General features: G+C 40.5%; 1 protein-coding gene across 2 annotated transcripts in view; it reads left to right on the forward strand.

The window, feature by feature from the left end:
- The window catches only part of brwd3 (bromodomain and WD repeat domain containing 3), a 108,053-nt gene that overhangs the window by 39,080 nt on the left and 42,061 nt on the right, over positions 1-26,912 (forward strand). Inside the window, exons 18-22 of one of the 2 annotated variants that reach the window (XM_043704432.1) lie at positions 677-862; positions 1,945-2,101; positions 3,423-3,516; positions 15,614-15,751; positions 21,726-21,802. In XM_043704432.1, coding sequence (XP_043560367.1) covers positions 677-862; positions 1,945-2,101; positions 3,423-3,516; positions 15,614-15,751; positions 21,726-21,802 — 652 coding nt within the window. The remainder of the gene's footprint in view (positions 1-676; positions 863-1,944; positions 2,102-3,422; positions 3,517-15,613; positions 15,752-21,725; positions 21,803-26,912) is intronic. The other variant, XR_006313747.1, reaches the window with a different exon arrangement.

A 26,912-nucleotide genomic window follows, 5' to 3' on the forward strand; every position in this document is an offset into this window, starting at 1 on the left:
CTCTCTCTCGCGCGCGCGCTCGCACTCTCTCACAGTGAATGTAAAATCCAATCATTATGGTTGCTGCTCCCTCTTGGTGCCTTCACCATGAGATCCTGCCTCCCTGCACAATACCACATTTGATGTTACCTACTCTCTAGCTCCAGAACATGTTATTCTAAGAAAATATCACACCAAAGTGCTACAAACTCCTCACTTGGGCTATATGACTCTTCCAACCTTTATGTAGATTAAAATCTCCCATGGTTCTTATTTTGCCTTTCTAACAAGCTCCCACTATGTATTTCCTTCTGCTTCAGTGTACTGTGCCATTGCTACTTGAGGTCTGTACAGTGCTTCCATAAGTTACTACTTACCTTTTACAATTTTTAAAAAATCTCTATCTCGACAATGCATTTTAGTTTAGTGCTAGTACCTCTTTGTGCAAGTATCATCATCCACTCACTCCAGTCTGATGGCCGTTTCCAGTTATGTACATTCTCATTTTGGTTTATTGTGAGATTGAAGAGTCAGTTGAAACATTTGTGATACGAAGTAGATGTTTACAGCTTCCCATGAAAATAAAGTGTGCTTGTGTTCAGTTGTATATTTTGGTTTTTGATTCCAAGTTTGGTCTATATCTTGTGTGTGTGTGTGTATTTAGTATGCAAATATGAACACCGTGACTCTTTTCTAGGTGATGGTGATGTAGTGGAGCAGGTCATCAGCCAACAGACAGATGATCAGTATGAGAATGGCCAAGAGCCCAGCCTTCTCGATGATGCTATTAGGGAGCTCCAACGAGAACATGACCTGAGGCAAGGAAACCAAGGAGCAGCTGAGTCGGGTGGCCCTTACAGTAGCTCAAACTTGCTGAACAGTGGTGGGTAACACTGCACATAATGAAATATGGCAGAGTTCAATTCTATCCTGAAATGTTACCTCACTCACTTTCAAGCAGATGAATTAACTTCTTAAAAATATTGCATACATGATTTCAATACAAAGAATGTAAATGGTATGTTTTTAAAAAATATAAATCATTGTACTAAACTGCATTGCAGTTATACGGTCGTGTTTGAAACCTCTTTGTGAGAGCCTCAAAACTCTTACTTGAATGCACTGATAGTTTAATTTGTTTGTCGAGTTCGGTTGATGTACAAAGACTTCAATTTCCCTTTTTTTTAATGGAGCAGGTTGCATTTTATCCCCTGTGTCAGTGAAGTACAGAACTTCTCAAACATAAAGTCGCACTGAATATAATTAAACTTAAGATAAATACTGGATTATTACAAATCATGCTTATCTGTTCTCGAAAAGGGGTAAAGCATTCCTTAAGTTCTTTTGTGTTGTGTTGTGAATTGAGTCCTGATGGTAAACCATGCAAGGAAAACAAAAGTGATCTTTGCATAACTAATGACATGAAAGATTATCGGGATAATTATATACTACATCCAGTAGCAACTGTTGGTTGCTTGTTTGTATCTTGCTCAGTTAAAGTAATCTAATTGGGTGAGGTATAAAACTTGTATCCAACTTGTCTGTGTCCCAAATAGGAGGATAGAATCCACACAGCCCAACTTCCTACTCCCTATTATCACCACCAGTTTATCAGTTAAGGATCTGATTTAATGATGAAGATTTATTCCCGCTTGTGCAACTAATTATCAATATAGATTATTTTATAATGTGGCATGTTGCATTTCCTTTATCTGCCACTTTACTATTCTTTTGTTGTTCTGCAAAATGCTGGTGAGCTGCATACTTTGGTAGTGTAGCCCAAGCATTGCTGAATCAACAAATGCATCAGATTTGAAGACACAGATGAAGTGTTTCTCTTAATTTTTAACAACTTTAATACTTCCTAAATTATCAGGATATTTTTAAGCTCTGGATATATGTTGTTCTGAATATGTCAGTGCATGTTCTTCAAATGTGTAATCAAAATAAACTTTCATGTTTTAGCCTTGCTGTCCCCCATTGGACTTCGCCGAAGTGGTCAAATAGAAGGTGTTCGTCAAATGCATAATAATGCCCCTCGGAGTCAGATGGCTACAGAGAGAGACCTGATGGCTTGGAGCCGAAGGGTTGTAGTCATGGAGCTTCCACCTGGAATTAGCAGGTAGAGATAAGTTGGGTATTTTTAAGATCAATTTTGAAAAATATTGTGTATTAATAAGACCAGTTACTTCAACTCAGTGTAAACACTTTGTGAAACCATGAGACCTAGAAATGCTAGTCTTTTTTCTCTAGTTTGAAAAATTAAAAGGTGTTTTCATTTGAATCCTGTTCATTTGCCCATAAGCAAGGCTATGCACTTCAGTTTCATTGTTACTGCAAATAAGAATTAAAGATAAGTAGGAGTTGTTCAATTGTTCCTTGTTCTACCTTTCTTCATCAAGAATCTGTTTAACTCAACTGTGTATATTCACTATCCAGCCTTCACTGCTCTGTTGTACAGAATTCAAATATGAACTCAGAAAAAAATCTTTCTCATAGCTTCCTTAAATGGGAGGATCTTTAATTTGAAAATATACATGGGAAATATTAGGGTTCTGAGAAGTATGTATTTCAAGGCCCTATTTTAATGCTGGGTTAAGGACCTTTCTCTTAAGTATCTGAGATTCAGGTTTTTATCAGGTTGATTAATATCAGTACACTCAATACATCTGATTTCTTTGTAAAGTTTTCATGACTATTTGTTAGATTATGATTGTTAGTCTTGACATAGGAAAAATTCTCTTTTTATGCAGACTGTTAAGCCATGTCTGTAAAAAGGCTTGTACAGTTTGATGTATATCTGATATCGTGGCTATGTAGATGCAGAAATTAAGTTTTTACTTGGAGGAAAAGTTTGTAAATTACAGAATGAATATACCATTATATTAGAGAGTGATAGATGGCTTCATTTTGTAGTGTCAATGTTTAATTTTTTTTTAATGTGGTACTGTGTGACTTGGCAAACTGGAATGGTTCGAATGGCAGATGTTTCCTATTCGGTAGTTGTAGTTGTTATTCAAAGGGCCAAAAATCACAACACAGGTTATAGTCTAACAGGTTTATTTGAAATCACAAGCTTTCAGAGCAGCGCTCCATCAGGTGAAGTAACCTGACGAAGAAGCGTTGCTCTGAACGCTTGTGATTTCAAATAGCCTGTTAGACAATAACTTGTGCCATGTGATTTTTAACTTCATCCACCCCAGTCCAACGCCGGCACCTACTTATCCTAATTATCAAAGAGGACATTCTTTACAATATAGCTACTTGTGTATCTTGAATGCAAATTTGAACAGAATGTTTAGCCCACAAATTTTGAATTTATCAGGATGTAGTTCTGTTTTCCTTGGTGCATAACCCACACATTTAGGAAGGCCAAATAAATATGTACATGAATGTTCTTAGGAAGAAATGAATATTATCCACTTAAAAGTCCTCCATTTCAGGTTTCAGGAGGAACTTCGACTAGGTAAAGGCGATGGAGAAATTAACTTGTACACAATTGAAAAGAAACGTAAACCACTACAACCAACACAGAAGGTAAACAGAAAAAAAAGTGTTCATTGTGCACAGTTCTGCCATCAATGTTTAGTTTTAGCACTCCCTTCCTAATTATACAGCTCATCTTGTTTGCAGTGCCTTTGGAATTGACTGACTTAGCAATTTTCAGCTGCCAATGGAAATTCTTGTAGCATGTTATTCAAATAACAATCGGCCGACTGAATCAGTATGCATTTTCAGTGTTTTAAGAAGGAATCCTGACTGGAAGCATTTAAGATGTGAGAATTTGGTAAAATATCAAATTACATTTTCTTTGCTACAATTTGAGCAATAAATCCTCTATATAGAAGTAGATGGGTGCATCAAACATTGGTACTATGCTTCCATGATAGTTAAAAATGGGCTGTTTAATTTGGCATTGAAAATATGGTGGGCAAATATTTCAAGAACCTGGCTCATGGGAGAGGAACAGGGTTGGGTCATTTCTTCATATTTAAATTTCTGGTGGTATTTTGTTGTAGGTTACTTTGGCATTTCACTCTTTTTTTTTTACTGGCAAAGTGAATGTCTATAAACTTGTATTTGGCCTTGAACACTTGTAGATTATTGGCGTGATTTTTTTGAAGAGTAGGAGCAGAAGTAGTTCATTCATCTGAGTCTGCTCTGCTATTCAATGAGCTCATTGATGATCTGATAATCCTCATTTAACTTTGCTGCTTTTTTCAATAACCCTTGATTACCTTACTAACTAAAAGTCTACATCTCCGTCTTGAATATTCTTGATAGTCCAGCCTCTACACCCGTCTGCAGTAAAGACTTCCACAGGTTCGCCACCCCTTGAAGAGAAGAAATTCCTCTTCGCTGGTCTTAAATTTGCAAACCCCTTATTCTGAAATTATGCCCTCTGGTCCTAGACTCTTCCCAGAACCTTTCGGCATTTATCCTGTCAAACCCCCCAAGAATCTTGTACATTTCAATAAGGTCGCCTCAAATTCTTCTATATTCCAATGAGTAGAGACCTAACCTACTCACCTTCTCTTTTATAAAACAATCCCTCCATACCTGGGATCAGCCTATTGAGCCTTCTCTGGACCTGCTCCAATGTCAGTGTATTTCCCTTACAAAGAGGCCCAAAACTGATCACAATTCCAGCTGTAATCTGACCAGATCCTTGTATAGTTTAGCAAAACCTCCCTACTTTTATAATCATTCCCTTTGAAATAAAGGCCAATATTCCATTTGGTTTTGTTATTACTCACTGAACTTTTATACTAGCTTTTTGTGATTTATCTACCAAGGACTGTCAAATTCCTTTTGTGCTGTAGCTTTCTGCAGTGTTTCTCCATTTAGATAATATTCAGCAACTCCTCTTCCTGTCAGAGTTAAAAATCACGCAATACCAGGTTACAGTCCAGCAGGTTTATTTGGAAGCACTAACTTTCGGAGCACTGCTTCATCAGGTGGTTGTGGAGTACAAGACTGTAAGACAGAATTTATAACAAAAGTTTAGTGTGATGCAAGTCAAATTATATATTGAAGACTTGGATTAGTTAAGTCTCTCATCTCTTAGAATGACCATGTTGGTTTCAGTAAGGACTAAGCATCTTTTACTCCACAACTTACAATCTTATACTTCACAACCACCTGATGAAGGTACAGCGTTCCGAAAGCTAGTGCTTCCAAATAAACCTGTCGGACTATAACCTGGTGTTGTATGATTTTTAACTTTGTATATACCAGTCCAACCCTGGCACCTCCAAATCTTCCTGTCAAGATGTATAACTTCATATTTTTTCCACATTCAATCTGCTAAGATTTTGCCAAACTGCCTATATCCCTCTGTAGACTTTGTCATCCTCATCACTTGCCTTCCCACCTATTTTTGGATTATCTGCAAACTTGGCTATAATACCTTCACAGTTCTCATTCAATTTATTAATATTTTAAATAATTGTGGCCCCTGTACTGATTCCTGTGATACTCCATTAGTGCTATGCTGAAATGTTGCCCCTTCATTCGAACCGTCTTCTATTAAAGTAATACAAGACATCAGTTCTGAAGGAGGGCCATGTTATCTCTGTTTTCTCTGCATAAATATGACCAGACCTACTTAGTTTCTCCAGCAATTTGTATTTCTTTGTCTTCTATTAGGTAGACAATCCTTGAACCGGAGATAATATACTATCTCCAACACCATGGGCTCTTCTCTTAAGTAACCTAACGAATGCTACCTTAAATGCCACCTCAAAATCCAAATATATTGCATTCGCTGCTTACCTTTTATCTATCATGTGTGTTACCACTTCAAAAGGTTTCAATAAATTTGTCAGGCATGATTTCCCTCGGTGATCTCAGCTGATGCTTTTACCAAGCCTACATACTAAAGACTTAGGAGTGCTGTCAAATTTGTCTCCATGAAGGACAGAGACTGGGGTGATGGATCCCAGACTGCAGAGAACAATCTGGGAGCTGTACAGGCCAAACACAAGATTGACACAATTGTAATTTGAACCTGTGCTGTGAATCAGAGGTTAGTGGAAGCAGCTGGGAAGTAACCAGTTTTAATGGCAAAGCAGGACTGTAATATGGAAGCCTCACCTGTTGGGTGGGGAGAATTCTTACAAGTGGAGATGACAGCCCACAAAAATTAGTATTCTCAATTAAAAAAGAATTAAAGACAATGGTGTTGATCTCTGAAAATTTACGATGTTTTGCCTTAAAGTTTTTTTTTAAGAAAAGAGCAAGAAATTTATGCACTGGTCTTACAAGAGAATTTGCCTATGGAAGTAGAAATCGTGACTTAAATTATATTGGACCTTGGTAAGAACACCCTTGGGAGTGTTGTGCCTAGTTTTGATCACATTACTGATAGGAAGAGATAGTTATCCTCGTGCAGCAAAGGTTCTGCATGCTAACTCTGAAATGAAGGAATTGGCCTGTGGGTTAAAATCAACTAAACTGGGTCTATATTGTCAATTAACATATAACATAGAACAGTAGAACACAGGGATAAGCCTTTCTGCTCACCATGTCTGTGCTGACCATGATACAGTTCTAAGGTAATCCCATCTGCCTGCACATGGTATGTATCCCTCTAATTCCAGTCTAGTCATGTGTCTTAAATGTTGCTATCATATCTGCTTCTACGACCAAACCGGCAGCATGTTCCAGGCACCTACTAGCCTCTATATTTGGAAAAACAAGCTTGCTTTGCACATGTCCTTTAGAGATCTTCTCTCCCCTCCACCACTACCACCCCAGCTTAAACATGTGCATCGTAATATTTGACATTTCCACCCTCGGAAAAAATCCCCCCCCCCCCCACCAACCCATACCTCATAATTTTATACGCTTGTATCAAGTCAACCCTCAGCCTCTGATGCTTTAGCAAAAACCATCCAAGTTCGTCCAAATTCTCTATAACTTGTATGCTCTAATCCGGGCAACGTCCTGGTAAACCTCTTTACACCCTCTCCAAAAACTCCATGTCCTGTAGTGTGGGAACCAGGACTGTCGAAATGTTGCCTAACTAAAGCTTTATACAGCTGGAACTGTTTCACACAGGGTGATTCATATGTGGAATGAACAGCCAGAGGAATGGTAGATACAGGTTTAGTTAGAATGTTCAAAATACATTTGGACAGGTACATGAACAGGAAAGGTTTAGAGAGATGTGAGCCAAATGCAGTTAAGTGGGACTAGTTTAGTTTGGGAAACTTGGACGTGTTGGACCAAAGGGTTTATTTCTGTGCTCCTGTCTCTGACTCTCTAACCTGAATTGCTAACTGAGGCAACGTGCTATATGCCTTGTTGACTGCCTTATTCATTTGTGTTGTCACTTTCAGGTACTTATAGGAGAAAGTGAGGGCTGCAGATGCTGGAGATCAGAGCTGAAAATGTGTTGCTGGAAAAGCGCAGCAGGTCAGGCAGCATCCAAGGAACAGGAGAATCGACGTTTCGGGCATAAGCCCTTCTTCAGGGCTGAAGAAGGGCTTATGCCGGAAACGTCGATTCTCCTGTTCCTTGGATGCTGCCTGACCTGCTGCGCTTTTCCAGCAACACATTTTCAGTTCAGGTACCTATAGACTTGCAACCAAGATCCCTGTGTATTTCAGTGCTCCCACGGGTCCTGCCATTTGCTGTACAGTTTCCTCTCACATTTTTCCTCCAAAATGCACCACTTGTCCAGATTAAACTCTATCTGCCATTTTTCTGTCTAGCTTTCCGATTGATCTACATCCTATGTCCTTTTGATGTTCCTTACCATCCACGACTCCAACAATTTTCATGTCACCTGCAAACTTGCTAATCAGGTCATCTATGAACAGCAGCAGTCCCAGCACTGATCCTTGCAGAACCGTACTGGTCATGGACCTCCAGTCAGAAAAGCACCCCTCCACAACAACCCTCTGTGTTTTTTGACCAACCCAATTTTATATTCAACTTGCCAACTCGCTTTGTATTCCATGTGACTTAATCTTTTAGACCAGCCTACCATGAAGGACCTTGTCAAATACTTTAGCAAAGTCCATGCAGACACTATCCCTTGCCTTACCCTCATCTGTCATCTTCGTTGCATCTTCAAAAAACTGTCGGGTTTGTGAGATAAGATCTCCCTTGCACAGAGCTATGCTGTTTATCCCTAATCAGTCCATTTTTCAAGTACAAGTAAATCCTGTCCCTAAGAATTTTCTTCAATAATTTCCTTATCATTTACATAAGGCTCACCATAATTTCCTGGATTATCCCTGTTGCCGTTCTTAGCCAAGGAACGACTTTGGCTATTTGCCAGTCTCTGGGACCTGGCCAGTGGCAGAAGGGGATATAAAGCTCTCTGTCAAGGCCCATCAATATTCTCCCAGAATACCAATATGCCCCTCCCTAAACGTAGCATCATCCATGACCTCCTTTTTGATGAATACTGATCTGCGATGCTCATTGAGGACCTCAGCCACTTCCTCCGGTTCCATGGATAAAATTCTCTTTTTTTTGTCCTTGAGTGGACCTTTCCTTTCCATAGCTAGCCTTTTGCTTCTCATGTAAATATAAAATTTCTTGAGACTGTTCTTAATCCTATTATTAAGGACATTTCGCAGCCCCTTTTAGACTTCCTAATTCCTTGTTTAAGTTATTTCCTGCTTCCTTTATATTCCACAAGGGCCTTGACTGATTTCCATTTCCTTAATCTTGCGTCTGCTTCCTTTCTCTCTTTGACTAAGGGTTCAATATCTCTTCCCACCCAGGGTTCTGTAATCTTGCCGTTCTTATCTTTGAGTTCATGCTCACAGGAACATGCTGGTCCTGACGTCTAATCGATTGGCCTTTAAAAGACTCCCATATTTCAGATGTGGATTTACCTTCAAACAGCTGTGCACGTTCTCATTTGTCCAGTTCCTGGCTAATGCTGTTGAAATAAGCTTGAATCCAAATTTACACTTTCACCTGAAGACTAATCTTATCCTTATCCATGAACTAAATAAAACTTACAGAATTATGATCTTCGTTCTAAAAATGCTCCCCCTCAGCCAGGCTAATTCCCTAATGTAAGGTCTAGTATGGTGCCTCCCGTTGGGCTATCTACATATTGTTTCAAGAAGCTCTCGCCTAACAAATTCTACCCCATCTAAGTCCCTGGCACTGAATGAGTCCCAGTCAAAATTTGGTAAGTGAAAATAACTCACTACCACAACCTTGCTGTTTTTACCTCTTACCATGAACTGTTGCCATTTCTGTTTCTCGTTCTCCCCTGCCTGTTGGGAGGTCTATGATATGGACATCATAGTGATTGCATCTTTTATTATTCCTGAGTTGTTATCTCTGACTTGTTATCCGTGCCACGTGATAACGAGGCAAGGAATAGGGAGAGATATCAGCTGAACACGTGGCTGCAAGGATGTGCAGGAGGGAGAGTTTCAGGTACTTGGATAATTGGGGCTCATTCTGGGGAAGGTGGGACCTGTACAAACAGGGCGGCCTTCACTTGAACCAGAGGGATACTAATATCCCCGGGTGGGAAATTTGCTGGTGCTATTCGGATGGGTTTAAATTAGCTCAGCCGGGGGATGAGAAGCTGAGGTATAGTTCCAGTGTACAGGAGGATGAGAGTAGGGAGGACAGTGACAGGATTTCACAGTCGCAGGAGTGTGCTGGCAGACAGCAAGCTGGTTTGAAGTGTGTCGACTTCAACACCAGAAGTATCCGAAATAAGTAGGTGAGCTTGCAGCATGGATAGGTACCTGGGACTTCGATGTTGTGGCCATTTCGGAGACCTGGATAGAGCAGGGTGAGGAGTGGATGTTGCAGGTTTCAGGGTATAGATCTTTCATTAAGAACAGGCAAGGTGGTAAAAGAAGGGGAGGTGTGGTTTTGTTAGCCAAGGATAGTATAATGGTGGCTGAAAGAACTTGTCTATTGAGGTAGTGTGGGCTGTGGTTAGAAACAGGACAGGAGAGGAGAGGTCACACTGCTTGGGATTTTTTATAGGCCTCTGCAGAGTTCCAGGGAGGCGGAAGAGAGGATTGGCAACATTATTCTGGGTAGGAGTGAAAGGAACAGGGTGGTCATTCTGGGGGCTTTAACTTCCCCAACATTGACTGGAAATGCTATAACTCTAGTACATTGAATTGATCAGTTTTTATCCAGTGTGTACAGGAGGGTTTCCTGACATAGTATGTCGAAGGGCCAACAAGAGGGGAGGCCGCACTGGATCTAGTGCTTGGTAATGAACCAGGCCAGGTGTTTGCCTTAGTTGTAGGTGAACACTTTGGAAAGAGTGACCATAATTCAGTTATGTTTAGTTTAGCGATGGAAAGGGATAGGTACATGCCACAAGTCAAGAGTTATCGATGGGGTAAGGGCAATTATAATGCCGTTAGGCAAGAATTAGGATGCATAGAATGGGGTAGTGAAATGCAGGGGATGCAGACAGTGGAAATGTGGAGCTGATTTAAGGAACAGATATCGTGTGTCCTTGATAGGTATGTCCCTGTCAGGCAGGGAGGAAGTGATAATGTAAGGTTTACTACAGAAATTTCATCTCTTGTTAAGCAGAAGGAGGCTTATGTGTTGATGAGACAAGATGGTTCAGATAAGGCGACGGAGAGTTACAGATTAGCTAGGAAGGATTTAAAAGAGAGTTAAGAGCAAAGAGAGGACACAAACAGTCTTTAGCAAATAGAATAAAGAAGAATCCTAAAACTTTCTATAGGTATGTGAGGAATAAAAGAATGACTAGGGTAGGAATAGGGCCAGATTCTGGATTAGTGGTGCTGGAAGAGCACAGCAGTCAAAGACAGAAGTGGGAAGTTGATGTGGACCCTGTGGAGATTGGAGAGGTGCTAACCAACAATTCTCATTGGTTTTCACTCAGGAAAAGGAGAGTATTGTAGAGGAGAAGAATGAGATATTAGACTAGAAAGGATCGAAGTTAGTTACGAAGAGGTGTTATCAATTCTAGGAGTGAAAGTAGACAAGTCCCCTGGACCGGATGGGATTTATCCGAGGATTCTCTTGGAAGTTAGGGAGGAGATAGCAGAGCCTTTGGCTTTGATATTTGAGTCGTCGTTGTCTACAGGTTTAGTACCAGAGGACTGGAGGATTGCAAATGTGGCCTTGTTCAAGAAGGGCAGTAGAAATGACCCAGGTAATTATAGACCAGTGAGCCTTACTTCAGTTGTAGGTAAGGTTTTGGAAAGGATTATAAGAGATTATAATCATCTAGCAAGCGACAATTTGATTTCAGATAGTCAACATGATTTTGTCAAGGACAGGTTGTGTCTCACAAACCTGAGTTTTTTTGAGAAGGTGACCAGCCATGTAGATGAGGTTAGGGCAGTTGACATGGTATACATGGAGGAGAAAGTGAGGACTGCAGATGCTGGAGATCAGAGCTGAAAATGTGTTGCTGGAAAAGCGCAGCAGGTCAGGCAGCATCCAAGGAGCAGGAGAATCGACATTTCGGGCATAAGCCCTTCTTCAGGCTTCCTGAAGAATAGCTCATGCCCGAAACGTCGATTCTCCTGCTCCTTGGATGCTGCCTGACCTGCTGTGGTATACATGGACTTCAGTAAAGCCTTTGATAAGGTTCCACATGGTAGACTGTTGGAGAAAATGCAAAAGCATGGGATTGAGAGCGATTTAGCAGTTTGGATTAGAAACTGGCTTTCTGAAAGAAGGCAGCAAGTGGTTTTGGTGGAAAATATTCAGCCTGGAGTCTGGTTACTGGTGGTGTGCCACAAGGATCTGTTTTGGAACCACTGTTGTTTGTCATTTTTGTAAATGACTTGGATGCAGGCATAGGTGGATGGGTTAGTAAATTTGCAGACGGCACTAAAGTCGGTGGAGTAATGGACAGTTTGGAAAAATGTTACAGGTTGCAGGGGGACTTGGATAAACTGCAGAATTGGGCTGAGGGGTAGCAAATGGAGTTCAATGCAGCTAAATGTGAGGTGATGCACTTTGGGAAGAATAACAGGAAAACAGAGTACTGGGTCAATGGAAAGATTCTTGGGAGTGTGGATGTGCAGAGGGATCTTGGTGTCCATGTACATAGACCTCTGAAAGTTGCCACCCAGGTTGATAGTGCTGTTAAGAAGGCATACGGTGTGTTAGGTTTCACTGGTAGAGGGATTGAGTTCTGGACCCACAATATCATACTACAACTATACAAAACGTTAGTGCGGCCGCACTTGGATTATTGTGTACAGTTCTGGTCGTCATATTTTGGGAAGGATGTGGAAGCATTGGAAAAGATGCAGAGGAGATTTACCAGGAGGTTACCTGGTCTGGAGGGAAGGTCTACTGAGGAAAGGCTGAGAGACCTGGGTCTGTTGTCATTGGAAAGAAGAAGGCAAAGAGGGGATTTGGTAGAGACATGCAAGAGGATTAGATAGGGTAGACAATGAAAGTCTTTTTCCTAGGATGATGATGTCAGCTTGTATGAGGGGGCATAACTACAAATTGAGGGGTGATAGATTTAAGATAGATGTCAAAGGCAGGTTCCATTACTCAAAGTGGTAAGGGTGTAGAATGCCCTGCTTGCCAATGTAGTTAACTTGGCCACATTAGGGAGATTTAAATAATCCTTAGGTAAGCACATGGATGATGGGATAGTGTAGGGGGACGAGCTGAGAATAGTTCACAGGGCAGCGCAACATTGAGGGCCAAAGGGCCTGTTCTGCGCTTTATTGTTCTATGTTCTACCCATGTAGCCTGGCTGGATGAGCCCTCCAAGATCTGTTCTCTTAGTGCATCAGTGACATTCTCCTTTAATCATAATGCAGATCACCCTCCTTTTTAGAACATTGTAGTTTTATGTATTAATCCAGCCTCTAAGCTCATCTGTCTTACCTGGTACTGGTCTTGCATTGAAATAAATGCACTTCAGACTGCCAATCCCGTTGTGCTCATTAATCTGGCCCTGCCTGTTGTTTTTGTTAGACTTACTTGACTTACCCTCTTCCTTCCCCTCAATCACTCCACATGCTGACAAAGTGCTCTGGTTTTCACCCCTCTGTTACACTAGTTTCAACCCTCCTGAGCGATATGAACAAACTTCGCTCCAAGGATAATTGATGCCCCTCTTGTTTAGGTACAACCATCCTTCTATATGTCCCTCCTGCCCTGGAAATGATCTCAATCATGCAGGTATCTGAAGCCCTCCCTCCTACACCAGCTCTTCGAGACATACATCCAAATACGTTATCTTCCTATTTCTGACCTATTTCAGGATGTGGCACAGGGAGTAATCCCAAGATTGCAACCCTGGAGGCTCTGCTTTTCAAATTTCTGCCCTAAGTCCCTGAATTTCCTTTGCAATATCTCCATCGCTTTTCCTGCTTGTGTTTGTATCATATGGGCTGTGACCTCTGGCTGCTCACCCTGCCCTTTCATAATGTCCTGTGCCCCCTCAGACATACTTGACTCTGGCAACACATCATTCTCTAGTTTTGCATGAGGCCACAGAAGCACCCATCTGTGCCACTGAAGATACCGTCCCCTATCACTATTGCTTGCTTACATTTCAACCTGTCCGACTATACAACAGAGCCAATCATGATGCTACTGATCGGGCTACTGCTTTGCTTTTCTCTCTGAGTCTATTTCCCCAACAGCATCCAAAATAGTATACTCTCTGATAGGGGCGTAGCCATGAGATTCCTGCAATGCCTGCCTATCTCTCCTAGCAGTCACCTAACTATCTGGCTTAACCTTTGATGTGACCACATCCCTGAAACCCTTATCTGTATGTATTAAAATAATCGTACCCTTTATTAATGATATGTGTTTCAACTGTAGGAGTGAGCAATCACAATTTATATGGTAGTTTGTATGTTAAGTGTTAATACTGGAATTTTATCATGAGAATTTGTAGGGAAGTGTCTTTTTAAGCAAAAATGATCATTCTTTCATATTGGTGTGGCATTAAAGCTTGCCTTTTTTCTAATCAACCCGTTCAGCAATGTTATTCCAAACCTCTCAAGCCCGGGAAGTCTGGAATCAGTCTGCATGGCTGAGAAGTAGCGGCAATGCCACAAGAGTTACAAAGTATACTATTTTGGATGCTGTTGGGGAAATAGACTCGGAGAGGAAGGCAAGGCAATGCAATGCCACAAGAGTTACAAACCGACACTTGTGCATTTATAAATAATAGGCTTGGTTGTTGCACATCACTGAAGTAGTGTGTGGGGAATCGACCCCCGCTATTCCCAGAGTTATGACAAAAATTAGAGTATGCATAATTTCCCAAATCACTTGTCACTTAGACCTAGGTTGGCAGAAAGCACGGACCAGACTTTTTTTTCCAAGTGAGAAAGCTGTTTATTAGACGGTAGCTACAATTAAAATATCATCTTATAACTCTACTAATTTAAAGCTCTAACCCCCCCATACATTCATACATACATATATGTGTGTGCGTGCTCCCTACATGACCCTTTCTCGCACACATGCCCCTGGTGCTCTGGATGGAAAGAAAAACTATAAAGGTAATTAGGTGGTTCCTGAGATGGTTCTTATGAGTTAAATATGCTGATCAGGATGCTGCTTCTGTCTCAGTCTCTCTAATCCTTTTTCAGGTGCTTTCAGTGGTTTGGTGGAGGGTGACTGGTTCATTTTTATAAAAGGTCTTATCCTTTATCCATTAAAACTCTCTGCTTACAATGACTGCTGAAGGAAAGGGAAACCAGTTTCTTCAGACTCAAAATAGCTTTTACTGCAGAGAGCAGAGAAAGCTCCTGAGCTGATTTATTTCTCGATATCTTGAATTAGAATCCCTGTAGTGTGCAAATAGGTCCTTCGGCCCAAAAGTCCACACCGACCCGCCGAAGAGTAACCCACCCAGAACCATTCTCCTACCCTAGATTTACTGCTGACTAATGCACCTAACCTACACAGACCTATGGTCAATTTAGCATGGCCAATTCAACAAACCTGCGCATCTTTGGACTGTGGGAGGAAACTGGAGCACCCAGATGAAACCCATACGACATGGGGAAAATGTGCAAACTCCACACAGTCACCTGAGGCTGGAATCAAGTCCGGGTCCCAAGTGTTGTGAGGCAGTAGTGCTAACCACTGAGCCACCGTGCCACCTTGTTCAAAGCTCCAAGCTGTTCAACTAGCTAAAACTCTACCACAGTTGATGGCAGGCAGAAGGTCTTTATCACCTGTGACTGCCCTCTAGTCACAGGCCAATCACCTAAGCCCCATTAGTGCCTAACCTCTCAGCTCTAGTTCAGCTACAACCACACTTTGACCACTGTTTGGACAAGCAATTGTGTAAACAGTGCTTACAGTTAGTGTCAGTCACTTGCTTTGAAAAATATTTATTTGCACAGTTTTAAATACAGGAAAAACTAAAAAAAAATGTATTTAAGGTGAAATCGGAGTCTATAGAATCCTTTACTCTCCTACCATGTAGCTATGATCTAACGTTACTGCACAAGCAAAGCAAATGAGTCCTAGAATTTGCACAATGTATTTCAGTATGAATCAAAATGGTGACAGTTCTTTATAATTTAAAGGTTTCTGGTCCTATCTAGAAAATAAAATAAATCGGGGTGATTATTGGAAGAGGATGTGTGTCAAATATTAATTAAACCATGTCTTAATGCAAACCATATTTTTTACTTTATAGAGCGATGGTCAGGAATTTTTCCAGCGCATGGGGAGGCGGACTCAACGCCGTAACCAACATTTCTACCACACGCGTTCAACTGTGGAACGCCGAACTTGTAGTATTCGTCGGATAGAAGAATCTAATAACTCTTCTGAGGTCGGTAACTATGGATTTTAAATAAACTGTTGTGAAACCTGTGCTAACCACTCCTACAGAACTATTTATTGTCTGTAGCAGGCTGTTCGAATCCTTGCATCTTTGTCAGAGTTTTGAGAGAGGTAAGAAGTGGTCCTGCTCATCTGCTCTCCCAAAGCCAGCAATTTTTTCCTCTTCTGTATTTATTCAATTCCATTTTCAAAATTCTGACTAAACTTGCTTTGACGTTGATCAGACTCTGCTAAGGGTTTCTGTTTTTGGCTGAGATTCTTAGATCTGTAAGACACAGAACTGAGGAAGGCAAAAAAGGTCTTTGGTGTGAAAGTAAATGCTTGCGTGCCAGAAGCAGCAGGATTACATATCCAACCCCTGGGATAGGGCCTACTATTACTGTGGCCTGTTTGTGATTCCTTCTCTGTCCGACTGGAAGCCAAGCTTGTAAATCGGGCAATATTCAATGCAGTGAATCTGTTACTGCAACTTGGGAGTAGTGTGTACAGTTCCGGGCTCACTGCCCAAAGAAAACTACTTTCTCTATATAAATAGAAAAAACAAATCACACTACTCCCAATTGTGTTCTGACCAAGATTTGATATAATTGAAAGTGTGGTCTCTACTACCTGCTCTCATTATAAAGCCAAAATGCCAGTTTCCTCCTCAATTGCTGCTATTTCTTTCCTGTTTGAGGCAGAACATTGCAGGTTTTTATAGTTCGAAACCATTGTCTTTGATCTCTTTAAACGAGGATACTAATTTTGTGAGCTATCCATAGGGGACCATTAGTATTCTCATTTAAAGAGATCAAAGACAATGATTTCGATCTATAAAAACCTGCAATGTTCTGCCTCAAATAGGAAAGAAATAGCAGCAATTGAGGAGGAAACTGGCATTTTGGCTTTTCTAATAAGAGCAGGTAGTAGAGACCATGCTTTCAATTATATCAGACCTTGGTGAGAACCCAACTGAGAGTATTATGCAGTTCTGCATTGCCACCTGAAAACATGGTTACATTTGCAACCCTTCAGTCCTCTTGCACTGCTTCTATCTGGGAGGATTGAAAACTTGTTGTCATGCCCTCTACTATTTCTATCTGTCCTTCCAGCAGCAAATTACGATACATCCCATCCAGATTTAATGTTTTTTTTAAACTGTGGAGTACATTAACTTTTGTTTAAATACTATATCTATTTTTACTTGGTCAAATTCATATTCCATCCCCTTTTTGCTTGCTTTAATGTTGCCAGCATTCTTCAGCAACAATATTTTTGCAAAGTACTAATTTAATGTAAAAGCAAAATAGTTGAATCCTAGAATTCTTAAAGAAAAACAAATACACAAAAGATCATTTAACTTGGACATTAACCATGTTCTCTTGTCGTATCTTGGTCATTTGTTTTTACTTCCACAGGAAGGTTTCCTGTGTGATCCTTAATCGGACCCAGCCACTCTGAATATTCATTTACTGTTTTATACATTTACAACAGTGTTTTGATGCATTTATTTGCTAATCTTCTGAAACAATTGTTTTGTTCCATTTACTTTTCATTTTTCTTCACTTTTTATATTCTGCTTGGCTCTTGAGTATAGTGAATCTAGCGAGTGCCTGTGTATTAAACTTAGCTGAGCCAATTTTAAAAAAAGTCAGTTGATTCTTCTATTCATTGAAGCTCAGTTTTATTAACTAGTCTTTGATCTGATCCTTGTAATGTTTCAAGTTGTGATGATTTTCATAAACCTGGAAATATTTTCAGAATGGCACTTAAGTGTGAAGGTAGGAGACAGAGTGGTAATGGATAGCTGCTTTTTGGATTGGAGGCCTGGGACCAGTGGTGTGCTACAAGCATCTGTGCTTGGTCCACTGCTGATCATGATTTATCTAAGTGGTTTGTATGTGAATATAGGAGGCATGGTTAATAAGTTTGCAGATGAAACCAAAATAGTGGAGAGTGAAGATGACTATTTCAGAGTACAACAGGACTTTGATCAGATGGATCAATGAGCAGAGGAGTGCAGATGGAGGTTAATTTATATAACCATGTGGTGTTGCATTTTGGTAAGGCAAACCAGGGCAGGACTTATACAGTTAATGGTAGGGCTCTGGGGAATGTTGCCAAGCAGAGAGACCTTGGGGTGTAAGTGCACAATTCCTTGAAAGTAGTGTTGCAGGTAAATGGGGGGTTGAAGAACGTATTTGGCACTCTTGCCTTCATTGGTCCGAATATTGAGTGTAGGACTTGGGAAGTCATGTTGCAGCTGTACAGGACATTGGTGAGGCCATTTTTGGAATATTGCAATTTTGGTCACCCTTCTGCAGGAAGGATGTTGTTAAACTTGAGGTGCAGAAAAGATTAACAAGAATGTTGTCAGGACTGGAAGGTTTGAGTTATAGGGAGAAGCTGAATAGGCTTGAGCTTTCTTCTCTGGAGCTTTGGAGGTTTATAAAATCATGAGGGGCATGGATAGGGTGAATAGCCAAGGTCTTTCCATGGAGTGGAAGAGTCCAAAAGTAGAGGACATGGGTTTAAGGCGAGAGGGGAAAGATTTAAAACATTTTCATGCAGAGGGTAGTGCAAGAATGAAACTAGCTGCTAGAAGAAGTGGTGGAATCTGGTACAACTGTGTAACATTTTAAAAGGCATCTGGATGGGTATATGAGTAGGAAGGGTTTAAAGGGTTATGGGAGAAAGTGAGGACTGCAGATGCTGGAGATCAGAGCTGAAAATGTGTTGCTGGAAAAGCGCAGCAGGTCAGGCAGCCTCCAAGGAGCAGGAGAATCGACGTTTCGGGCATGAGCCCTTCTTCAGGAATGAGGAGAGTGTGCCAAGTAGGCTAAGATAAAAGGTAGGGAGGAGGGACTTGGCTATTCCTCCAGCCGTCGTGTTGCAATGGTCTGGCGATGGAGGAGTCCAAGGACCTGCATGTCCTTGGTGGAGTGGGAGGGGGAGTTGAAGTGTTGAGCCATGGGGTGGTTGGGTTGGTTGGTCTGGGTGTCGCAGAGCTGTTCTCTGAAACGTTCCGCAAGTAGGCGGCTTGTCTCCCCAATATAGAGGAGGTCACATCGGGTGCAGCGGATGCAGTAAGTGAAGGTGAATATGGAAGGATCCCTTGGGGCCTTGGAGGGAAGTAAGGGGGGAGGTGTGGGCGCAAGTTTTGCATTTCTTGCGGTTGCAGGGGAAGATGTCGTGAATGGAGGTTGGTTTGGTGGGAGGTGTGGAACTGACAAGAGAGTCACGGAGGGAGTGGTCTTTTCGGAACGCTGATAGAGGAGGGGAGGGAAATATATCCCTGGTGGTGGGGTCCATTTGGAGGTGGCGGAAATGACGACGGATGATATGATGTATATGGAGGTTGGTGGGGTGGTAGGTGAGGACCAGTGGGGTTCTGTCCTGGTGGCGTTTGGAGGAGCGGGGCTCAAGGGCGCAGGAGCAAGAATTCTCCTGCTCCTTGGATGCTGCCTGACCTGCTGCGCTTTTCTAGCAACACATTTTCAGCTTTAAAGGGATATGGGCCAAATGCTGGCAAATGGGACCAGGACAGAGTGCGGTGCCTGGTCAGCACGAGATGCTGTATGACTATGACTATATAAGTTAGCATGAAATTAATGTATGTACAAAATAGTTGGATATTGTTGGTTATCAAGGAAGAGAACTTGCACTTATATAGCATTTTTTCACAATCACCAAATGTCCCTAAATGTTATTGCGGACATTGATGTGGTCCGTAAGATCCTGGCATTTGATAATTACCAGAAACTTATTGGATGTTGATTAATGAGTCACAATGGATAACTAACCCTGCTCTGCTTCAAACATGAGACTGCACACTCATCTGAAAAATCACACCTGCAACAGAGCAGCTGTCCCTCAGCATTGCAGTGGTCAGCCTTGATTTTTGAGTTTAATACCTGCAACTCTGACTTAGTCAATAATTATTTACTGTTGCCTTTGGCTGCATAAAGGTCATAACGTCAGAAGTGAGGATGTTTGCTATTAACTGTGTGCACTGTTGAGCACTGTTTGCACCACTTCAGATACTGAAGCAATCTATGGTCTACATACAGCATGACGGACTAAGTGGAAAGGCACATTTGTCCCACAAGAAAGCCAGGCAATGATAGTCTCCAACAAGAAAATTTCCATTGACATTCGTTATCAGAATGCTTGGGGTTGCCCATTAGCGAGAAATTGAACTGGACCAGCTATATAAATGCTGTGGCTCAGAGGTGAGAAATTCTACAAGGAGCAAACATCTTTGTCTCCCCAAAGCCTGTCTAATAGCAATAGTGCACAAGTTGGGAGTGTGATGGAACACTGTCCACTTGCCTGCACGAATGCAGCTCCAAGATGATTCAAGAAGCTTGACACCATTCAAGCTGGACAAAGCAATCTATTTGATTTGCATCCTATTGACCACTTTTGACACTTGACTCTTCACCAATGCATAGTGGTGTGTACCATCTGCACGATGCACTGCAATGACTTACCAATGAGCTCATCCAAAGCACTTCCAAACTTGACTTCTACCATCTGGAAGGAAAAGGGCACTGATGCATGGGAGCACTGCCACTTGCAGGATCCCTGACGAGCAACACACTATCCTGACTTTGAACTATATTGCCATTCGTTCACTGTCACTGGATCAAAAATCTGGAACTTTCAGCAATCCAACAACCTGCAAGGACTACAGCACTTCAAGTAGCCAGCTCACTATCACTTTTTTCCAGGGCAAATAAAGATAAGCAATAAATGCTGTCCGAGCTAGCAATGCACAGGTCTCATTAGCCACTATTAAAGACAGGTCACTTGTCATTTTCTCAATTGTGATTTCAGCACCTCATGCTATGTCCTGTAGGTGGCACACTTCCTCTTTCTTTGGTATCCTATGCCTTGAAGGGAAGCAGAACAATATCCTTCGGTACTTTTTTCATCATTCTCTGATAAGTGTAATGTTTAAAACAATGAGGTTTATCGTGACAAAGTTTAAAAATTTAAAAGTAATAGATGAAAGTTTTAAATTAATAATGAATAAAGTTAACCATGAGAGAGCACCATGTACAGGAGTACTTAAGCTTTTTGCCTTTCTCAGTTAAGCTGAACAAGAGAGAAAAAGATTATGTCCCAAGTCCTAGTCACTAGCTAAGTGAGTGGGGACTGGAGTCAAGCTACTGTGTTAAGTTTAACACGGACTTTTGTTTGTAGTGGGGGACGCACTTGGTAGAACTCACCTGAAAGTGGTGGTCACAAACAGGTTTCCTTTCAGCCAAGCTTTTCTTTTCACAGCATGCTTTGTGGGGAGAGTTTATCAGAGTGTGGCTCGGGCACTTGCCAGTGACCCCATGCACAATCCACTTGCCCACCCTCTCTGACGCTGGCCTGTCCCTCTATTCACCCATCACTGACATACCTGTAGTAGTGGAGTGTGAATTTTGGTTGGAAGAGTTTTTGATTTCCACGTTTTGTGTGGCAAAACTACTTCTCGACATCACTCTTAAATAGTCTAAATTTAATTTTAAGTTTACAATGTTTCTAGCAATATAGAACACAAATTAAAGTTTCAGTACTTTTGAACAAACTTAATTGGGTGGCTTCATATCAATGGCTGGAACAAAAATCAAGATTTTGAGGAACTAGTAGTCTTCATCTGCCTTAAAAGCCACGGCATTACAGGTAGCAACCAAAGTCCTTGGTATGTGGTATTGATTCAGTCACTTGTCAGTGAGTTCTCCAGGACAAGGAAATAAGAGTCATTTGAACTTTGCTCAGTTACCTTTCTAGACAATAGATTAAAATTGTGGAACTGAACTTTTTTTATGTTGGGGCTTTATTTCTTCAAACTGCAGGTATGTAATATATTAGACAAATATTTGAGTTAGGAGGAAGTTTAGTTCACTCAGCCCCTTGAGCCTGCTCTGTCAATGATACCTGGTGAAAATAATCACTATTTTCTCTTTTAATACTTTGTTTCTGGCAACTAGGAAATGGAGACAATAGATGGGAGTGACGGGTCATCTGATGAAGCTGAAGAAGAGTGGCAGAGTGAGAGCAGTTCTAGGTAGGAGACTTTTTTTTTAATACTGTTAATGGGTTCAAGTGCTAACACAAATTCATGAACATAATTAATTTCATTATATATTGCATGCATTATTGCGTTTATCACCACCAGACACAGTGACTTGACATAAAGAAATAAGATATACTGGGGAAACCTTGATTATCCGAACGAGATGGGCGGGCACCATTTCATTCGAATAATCAGTTATTCGGTTAATCGATTAAATGCCTTTCTTCTGGGGCTCTGAGTTTTTAAAGTCTGCTCCCCGTTCAGGAGCCTGCAGCAGCACATCGCGCGAGCCTCCATCCCCTAACACCAACCGCCCCCAACCTCGTTCAACCCTGCCCACCGTCTGTCCCCCCAACCCCGTCCACTGCCAGTCCCCTAAACCCCATCCAACCCTGCTCCCCCAAACCTGGTCTAACACCACCACTTTTTTTTTTCACGCGCGCACACACGCACGCACGCGCACGCACACACACATTTATACTGCAACTTTTTGACAGGTTCCACATTTGCCCTGTACAAGCCAATGTTGGAGAGATTATCTGGGGCAGGCGGTTTAGGGTACACCCCTCTGTAGAACTCCAAGGAAAATGTGGGGAGAGAGAGGGGGCGGGAGGTCAGTCATTTGGTGACGGTGCCTGTTTAATCACTGTAAACAAAAGACACAACCACTGTTGGAAACACGTCTTTGTTGTAATGTTTCTATGAGGACCTCAAGATCTCCTTCGGATAATCTGATATGAGGATAATTGGTTTTCGGATAATTGAGGTTCCTCTGTATTTGCAGAAGTAGATCATTCATCCATTCGAACTGCTTTGTGTTTTCATGTGATCAATCTTCTACCTCACTAATTCAAGTCAAAAATCTTTTGATCTCTGACTTTAATATACTTGACATCTGAGCATCCACAGCTCTGTAGAATAGAATTCCAAAGCTCCATGACCCTATTAAGTGAAAAAATTCTCCTCATCTCGGTGTTGAGTGCACAGTTGCTCATTCTTAAATTGTGACCTCCAGTTCTTGATGCTGATAGCCCTGAAGAATTTTTCACTTATCAATTCAATCACTTCTTATTCTCCTAAACAGTAGGATATAAAAGGCAAGTTTACTTAATCACTCCTTGCTGAACAACATTCTGTTCCCAGGAATCAGTCGAGTGATACAATTTTCAATGTATTCTGCCTAAAACAGATATATCTTTATTTAAGAGATTAAAACAAAATACAGTACTTTAATCACAGTTTTAACAAATCTCCTATCTAACCACAAGAAAGTTTTATTTAGATGCTCTGGTTGCTTTGACCCTTTTCGGCCTGTGCTGGTGTTTGTGCTCCATTTGAGCCACCTCCCATCTTTTCTATCTCAAAATGTCATGCAAATCTCTTTTTTGAATATCAAGAATTCTTGAATGTCACCATCCCAAACCATTGGTTGGGATCTTAACAATAAGAATACAAAAACAATGCTGTTGCTGAGTTAGGTTCCCAGACAGGAGCTCAGGATGATGGATCATATCTTTGTGTTTTGGTTTTAACAAAATTGTCTATTTTTGAGCCATAAGTACACAATACTACAATTTTTGTTTTAACAACAAAACAGTGTCCCTTTTTTAAATGAACTTCAGTTAAAATAATCTAACCTAGCTATTTATAGTCCAGATTCCATTATTGAGGATGATCAGCCATGATCATAATGAATGGTGGTGCTGGCTAAAAGGGCAGAATGGCCTACTCGTGCACCTATTGTCTATTTAGGCACGCTATTTAGAAATAAGCCCATTAATCTCAGAACTGTCCTTTATAAATTGAAAAGAAACAAAACAGCCAGTTGCCCAAAACACCTTTGCTGCAATTCCCTGAAGCACTACCTGCATAACACACTCTTAGCAGGTTTAAATCACTTGCAACTTCAACTTTTAACTGAAACTGTGATTGCTTCTTCCTGGAACTACCCACACTTGACTCATTTTAAATAACTATTTTCAGGTATTCACCCAAAACTTCTTCTGAACTGGGACTGACTAACCTTTTATTTCAAGTTAATCTAATTCACTAAATCTCATTCCCTTCTCAGAAGCACTGCTGTATACTGCCATCCTGTTCCAAAGCCTTCCTAAAACAATATGCAAAGTTAAAGTGAAGCTATAAGTCTCTCAGTTATGGGCATTTCCCTGAAACATGGTCCATTTCCACAGCATGGTCAAGAATCTAAAATTTAATAAGTTGAAATTAAACTTAAGTTTAACTTCTTGTTTTTGAAACGTGCATTAGTGCACAAATCCATTCACTGTACAGATAAATGTTTTAAAAACTTTATTAAAAGAGATCATTATGATTGCACAAGTACTTACAGGATAGCTATTAACTTCAGTCACACAGAAAAATCCAAAATAGAATGAACAGTTATACATGTAAATCAGGAATCAGTTGAGTGATGCAATTTTCAATGCATTCTGCCTAAAACAGAAGTTATAAATGTAAATCCCACTGTTCGGTCACATTGCCAAAATGGATGTTGTCATATCTTTACGTGTATGTTCCATCTACCATATTTAATCAATCCAAATCCTCTGCAATGTCTTTGCATCCTTTCTCGTTTATATTTCTATGGTCCTTTGTGTTGCTTATCAATTTGAATAAGTTTACAATATTCCCCTCGTGTTAGTTGTCGATATGGATTGTAAGTACCCTGGGTCAAAAACTTGGTCACCTCTTATAGTGTATCAATCTGAGAGTGAAGGTTCGTTGCTTTTTTAAACTAATTATCAAGCTATGCAGATCTATCAGTCCCTGCGCTGCAGAATTCCACAAGTACAGTTTTGTATCATGACCTCTTGCGTAGGAACTTGTTGAATGCTTTATGAAAAGCCAAATATACTGAATGCAATGGCACCCATTGTCCATTTAACTATTTGTCCTCAGAAAAAAAATCAGATTTGTTAAACATATTAGTTGTTAAATGTTAATTAGATCCTTGTTTTTGACCAGTGCAGATTTGATAGATCGAAGGATCTTTTTATTGCTGTGGCATAAATGTTGAGAAAGCCAAGCCAAACCAAAGTATCCTAACAATTACTGAATTCACAACGCAATGAAATTCAAGTGTTTCATGATTCTCTCATTTGCTCAATTATTCCTAACCAGACTTTATGAATAACAGATCTTGAAAGCCAAATTTATAACTTATGCAAAAATTAACAACTACTTATTAATAATGTAACTTTCACAGATTACTCTTAAACAGCAAGGCAATCTTATTAATATCTATGATCTAAGCCTAATGTTCTGAGTTAAGGGATAAATTTCGGCAATGAATGCCTTGCTTTCATGAATCCTTAAATGATTTGCTGTATTACCAGTACCAAGTCTGTATATATTGCTCAAATTCTGAAATCACAGGCCAATGCAAACAGCTCCTTTGAACTAAATAATGATGAGTTAAACTGTTGGGGTGTGAATGATTTGTTGACTTATAGTCCCTTCAATACTGTTTTCTTTGCTTATATGAACATGTTTGAGTCCTTTCTCAATTTTATTTTTGAGAGATCTACTGTGAAGGTACTTTTTCAATTTCCTTAATCAATTACACAAACTCCCTGGTGTCTCTCTAAAGAATTTTTCTTTGTTAATGCTCATCTCCTCTTCTGTAGAAGGTTCGAAAGGTACACAAAACTGTCTCTCTAGCTGATTTACTCATTTAAATTTTAAAAATCCTCCCAGACCTCAAACATTGTTTTCGGCAACATTTATAAGCTCCTCCCATTTAATCTCTCCATTGTTTAACTGTCGTCATATATTTTAATCCAGTTCCCCAATCTGTTTTGACCAGTTTACTGCTCATAACTGTCAATGTCTTGTGCTTTTGATTTAACAATATGACAAACTCATTATAAATGTTTGTCATGTTATGAACGTAGATCCCCAGCAGCTCCCTTACTATGAGGTTATTAATTCACAACCTCCTCTCTCAAAGTGCAATATACAAATAGTCTTTCTATAATGATTCATTGACATACTGATCTGGCAGTCATCTACCTTCAGTACATTCTTCATTGCCGACATTTGTACTGCAAATTTGACTTGCCCAATCATAATGAAGGTTCAAGTCTCCTGCGATTGAACAATGACTCTCGTCTTATGTACTCTAATTTCCTAACTTGCACGCTCTTAGCTAAAATGGATTTCCTTCTACTTACCTATTGTTTGATATCTGGGTAGTTTCTCCCTCCAGTTTGCTTCTCTTTTCTAAAGGTCAGAATGCTGGAATAGTTAATTTCCAACATTAGTCACTCCAATGTCTCTTGGATCAAACAAATTCATTTCTGTTATGTTGACTGATCTGTTTTTTTTTGGATTGCTTTGTCTATTCAATCTCTGGCTTTACTTTGACTTCTTATTTTTCTGATGTCACCTTGGTCAGTCATGCTCCAAAACATTTATTAAATGCATTACCTTCCTGATCCACATTGCTGATTTTTATTTTGACCCAAACCACTGATCTACTCAATATCCTCAACAGATTTTGAATTTCCCTTCTCCTGAACTCTCCCAACCCATGCGTGTTAACTTATTTTGCAGTGCAGTCTTCTAGATTTTTAGACTTAAGAAAATGAATGGCTGACTTGACATTTTTTCTCAAAAATGAAGTAGAATTATGTCCACTTCACGAAACAAGTGTAGCTTAAATCAATCTTATTGAAAACCTGTAAAATGTAATGTCTTGCTCATAGTGGGAGCAGAGGCAAGCATTGCATTCCATTTTATGAAAAAAAATGCACCAGTGTTTATGAAAATGCTGGAATCTTTCAACTGGTCTCATGATGATAGCTCAGGAAAACATTCAGAAAGCCATTTTAAGAGCAGCACCAGGTATTCTGATAAATCAGGTGTCAATGTAGTGAAGCTACAGAACAGGACTACCTGCATGCCAAACAAAATAGGCTGTAAGTGATAGGACTAAGTGACTGCACAAATAGTGGATCTGATCTAAGCTCTGCAATGCAATTGCATTCTGTTCTGATGGTGGACAATTAAATGTCTCACTGGAGGACAGGGCTCCACAAAAAGCCCCATGCTTAATGATGAAGGAGATCAGTACATTCGT

Source organism: Chiloscyllium plagiosum, chromosome 15 (assembly GCF_004010195.1).
Source record: "Chiloscyllium plagiosum isolate BGI_BamShark_2017 chromosome 15, ASM401019v2, whole genome shotgun sequence".
Classification (NCBI taxonomy): Eukaryota; Metazoa; Chordata; class Chondrichthyes; order Orectolobiformes; family Hemiscylliidae; genus Chiloscyllium; species Chiloscyllium plagiosum.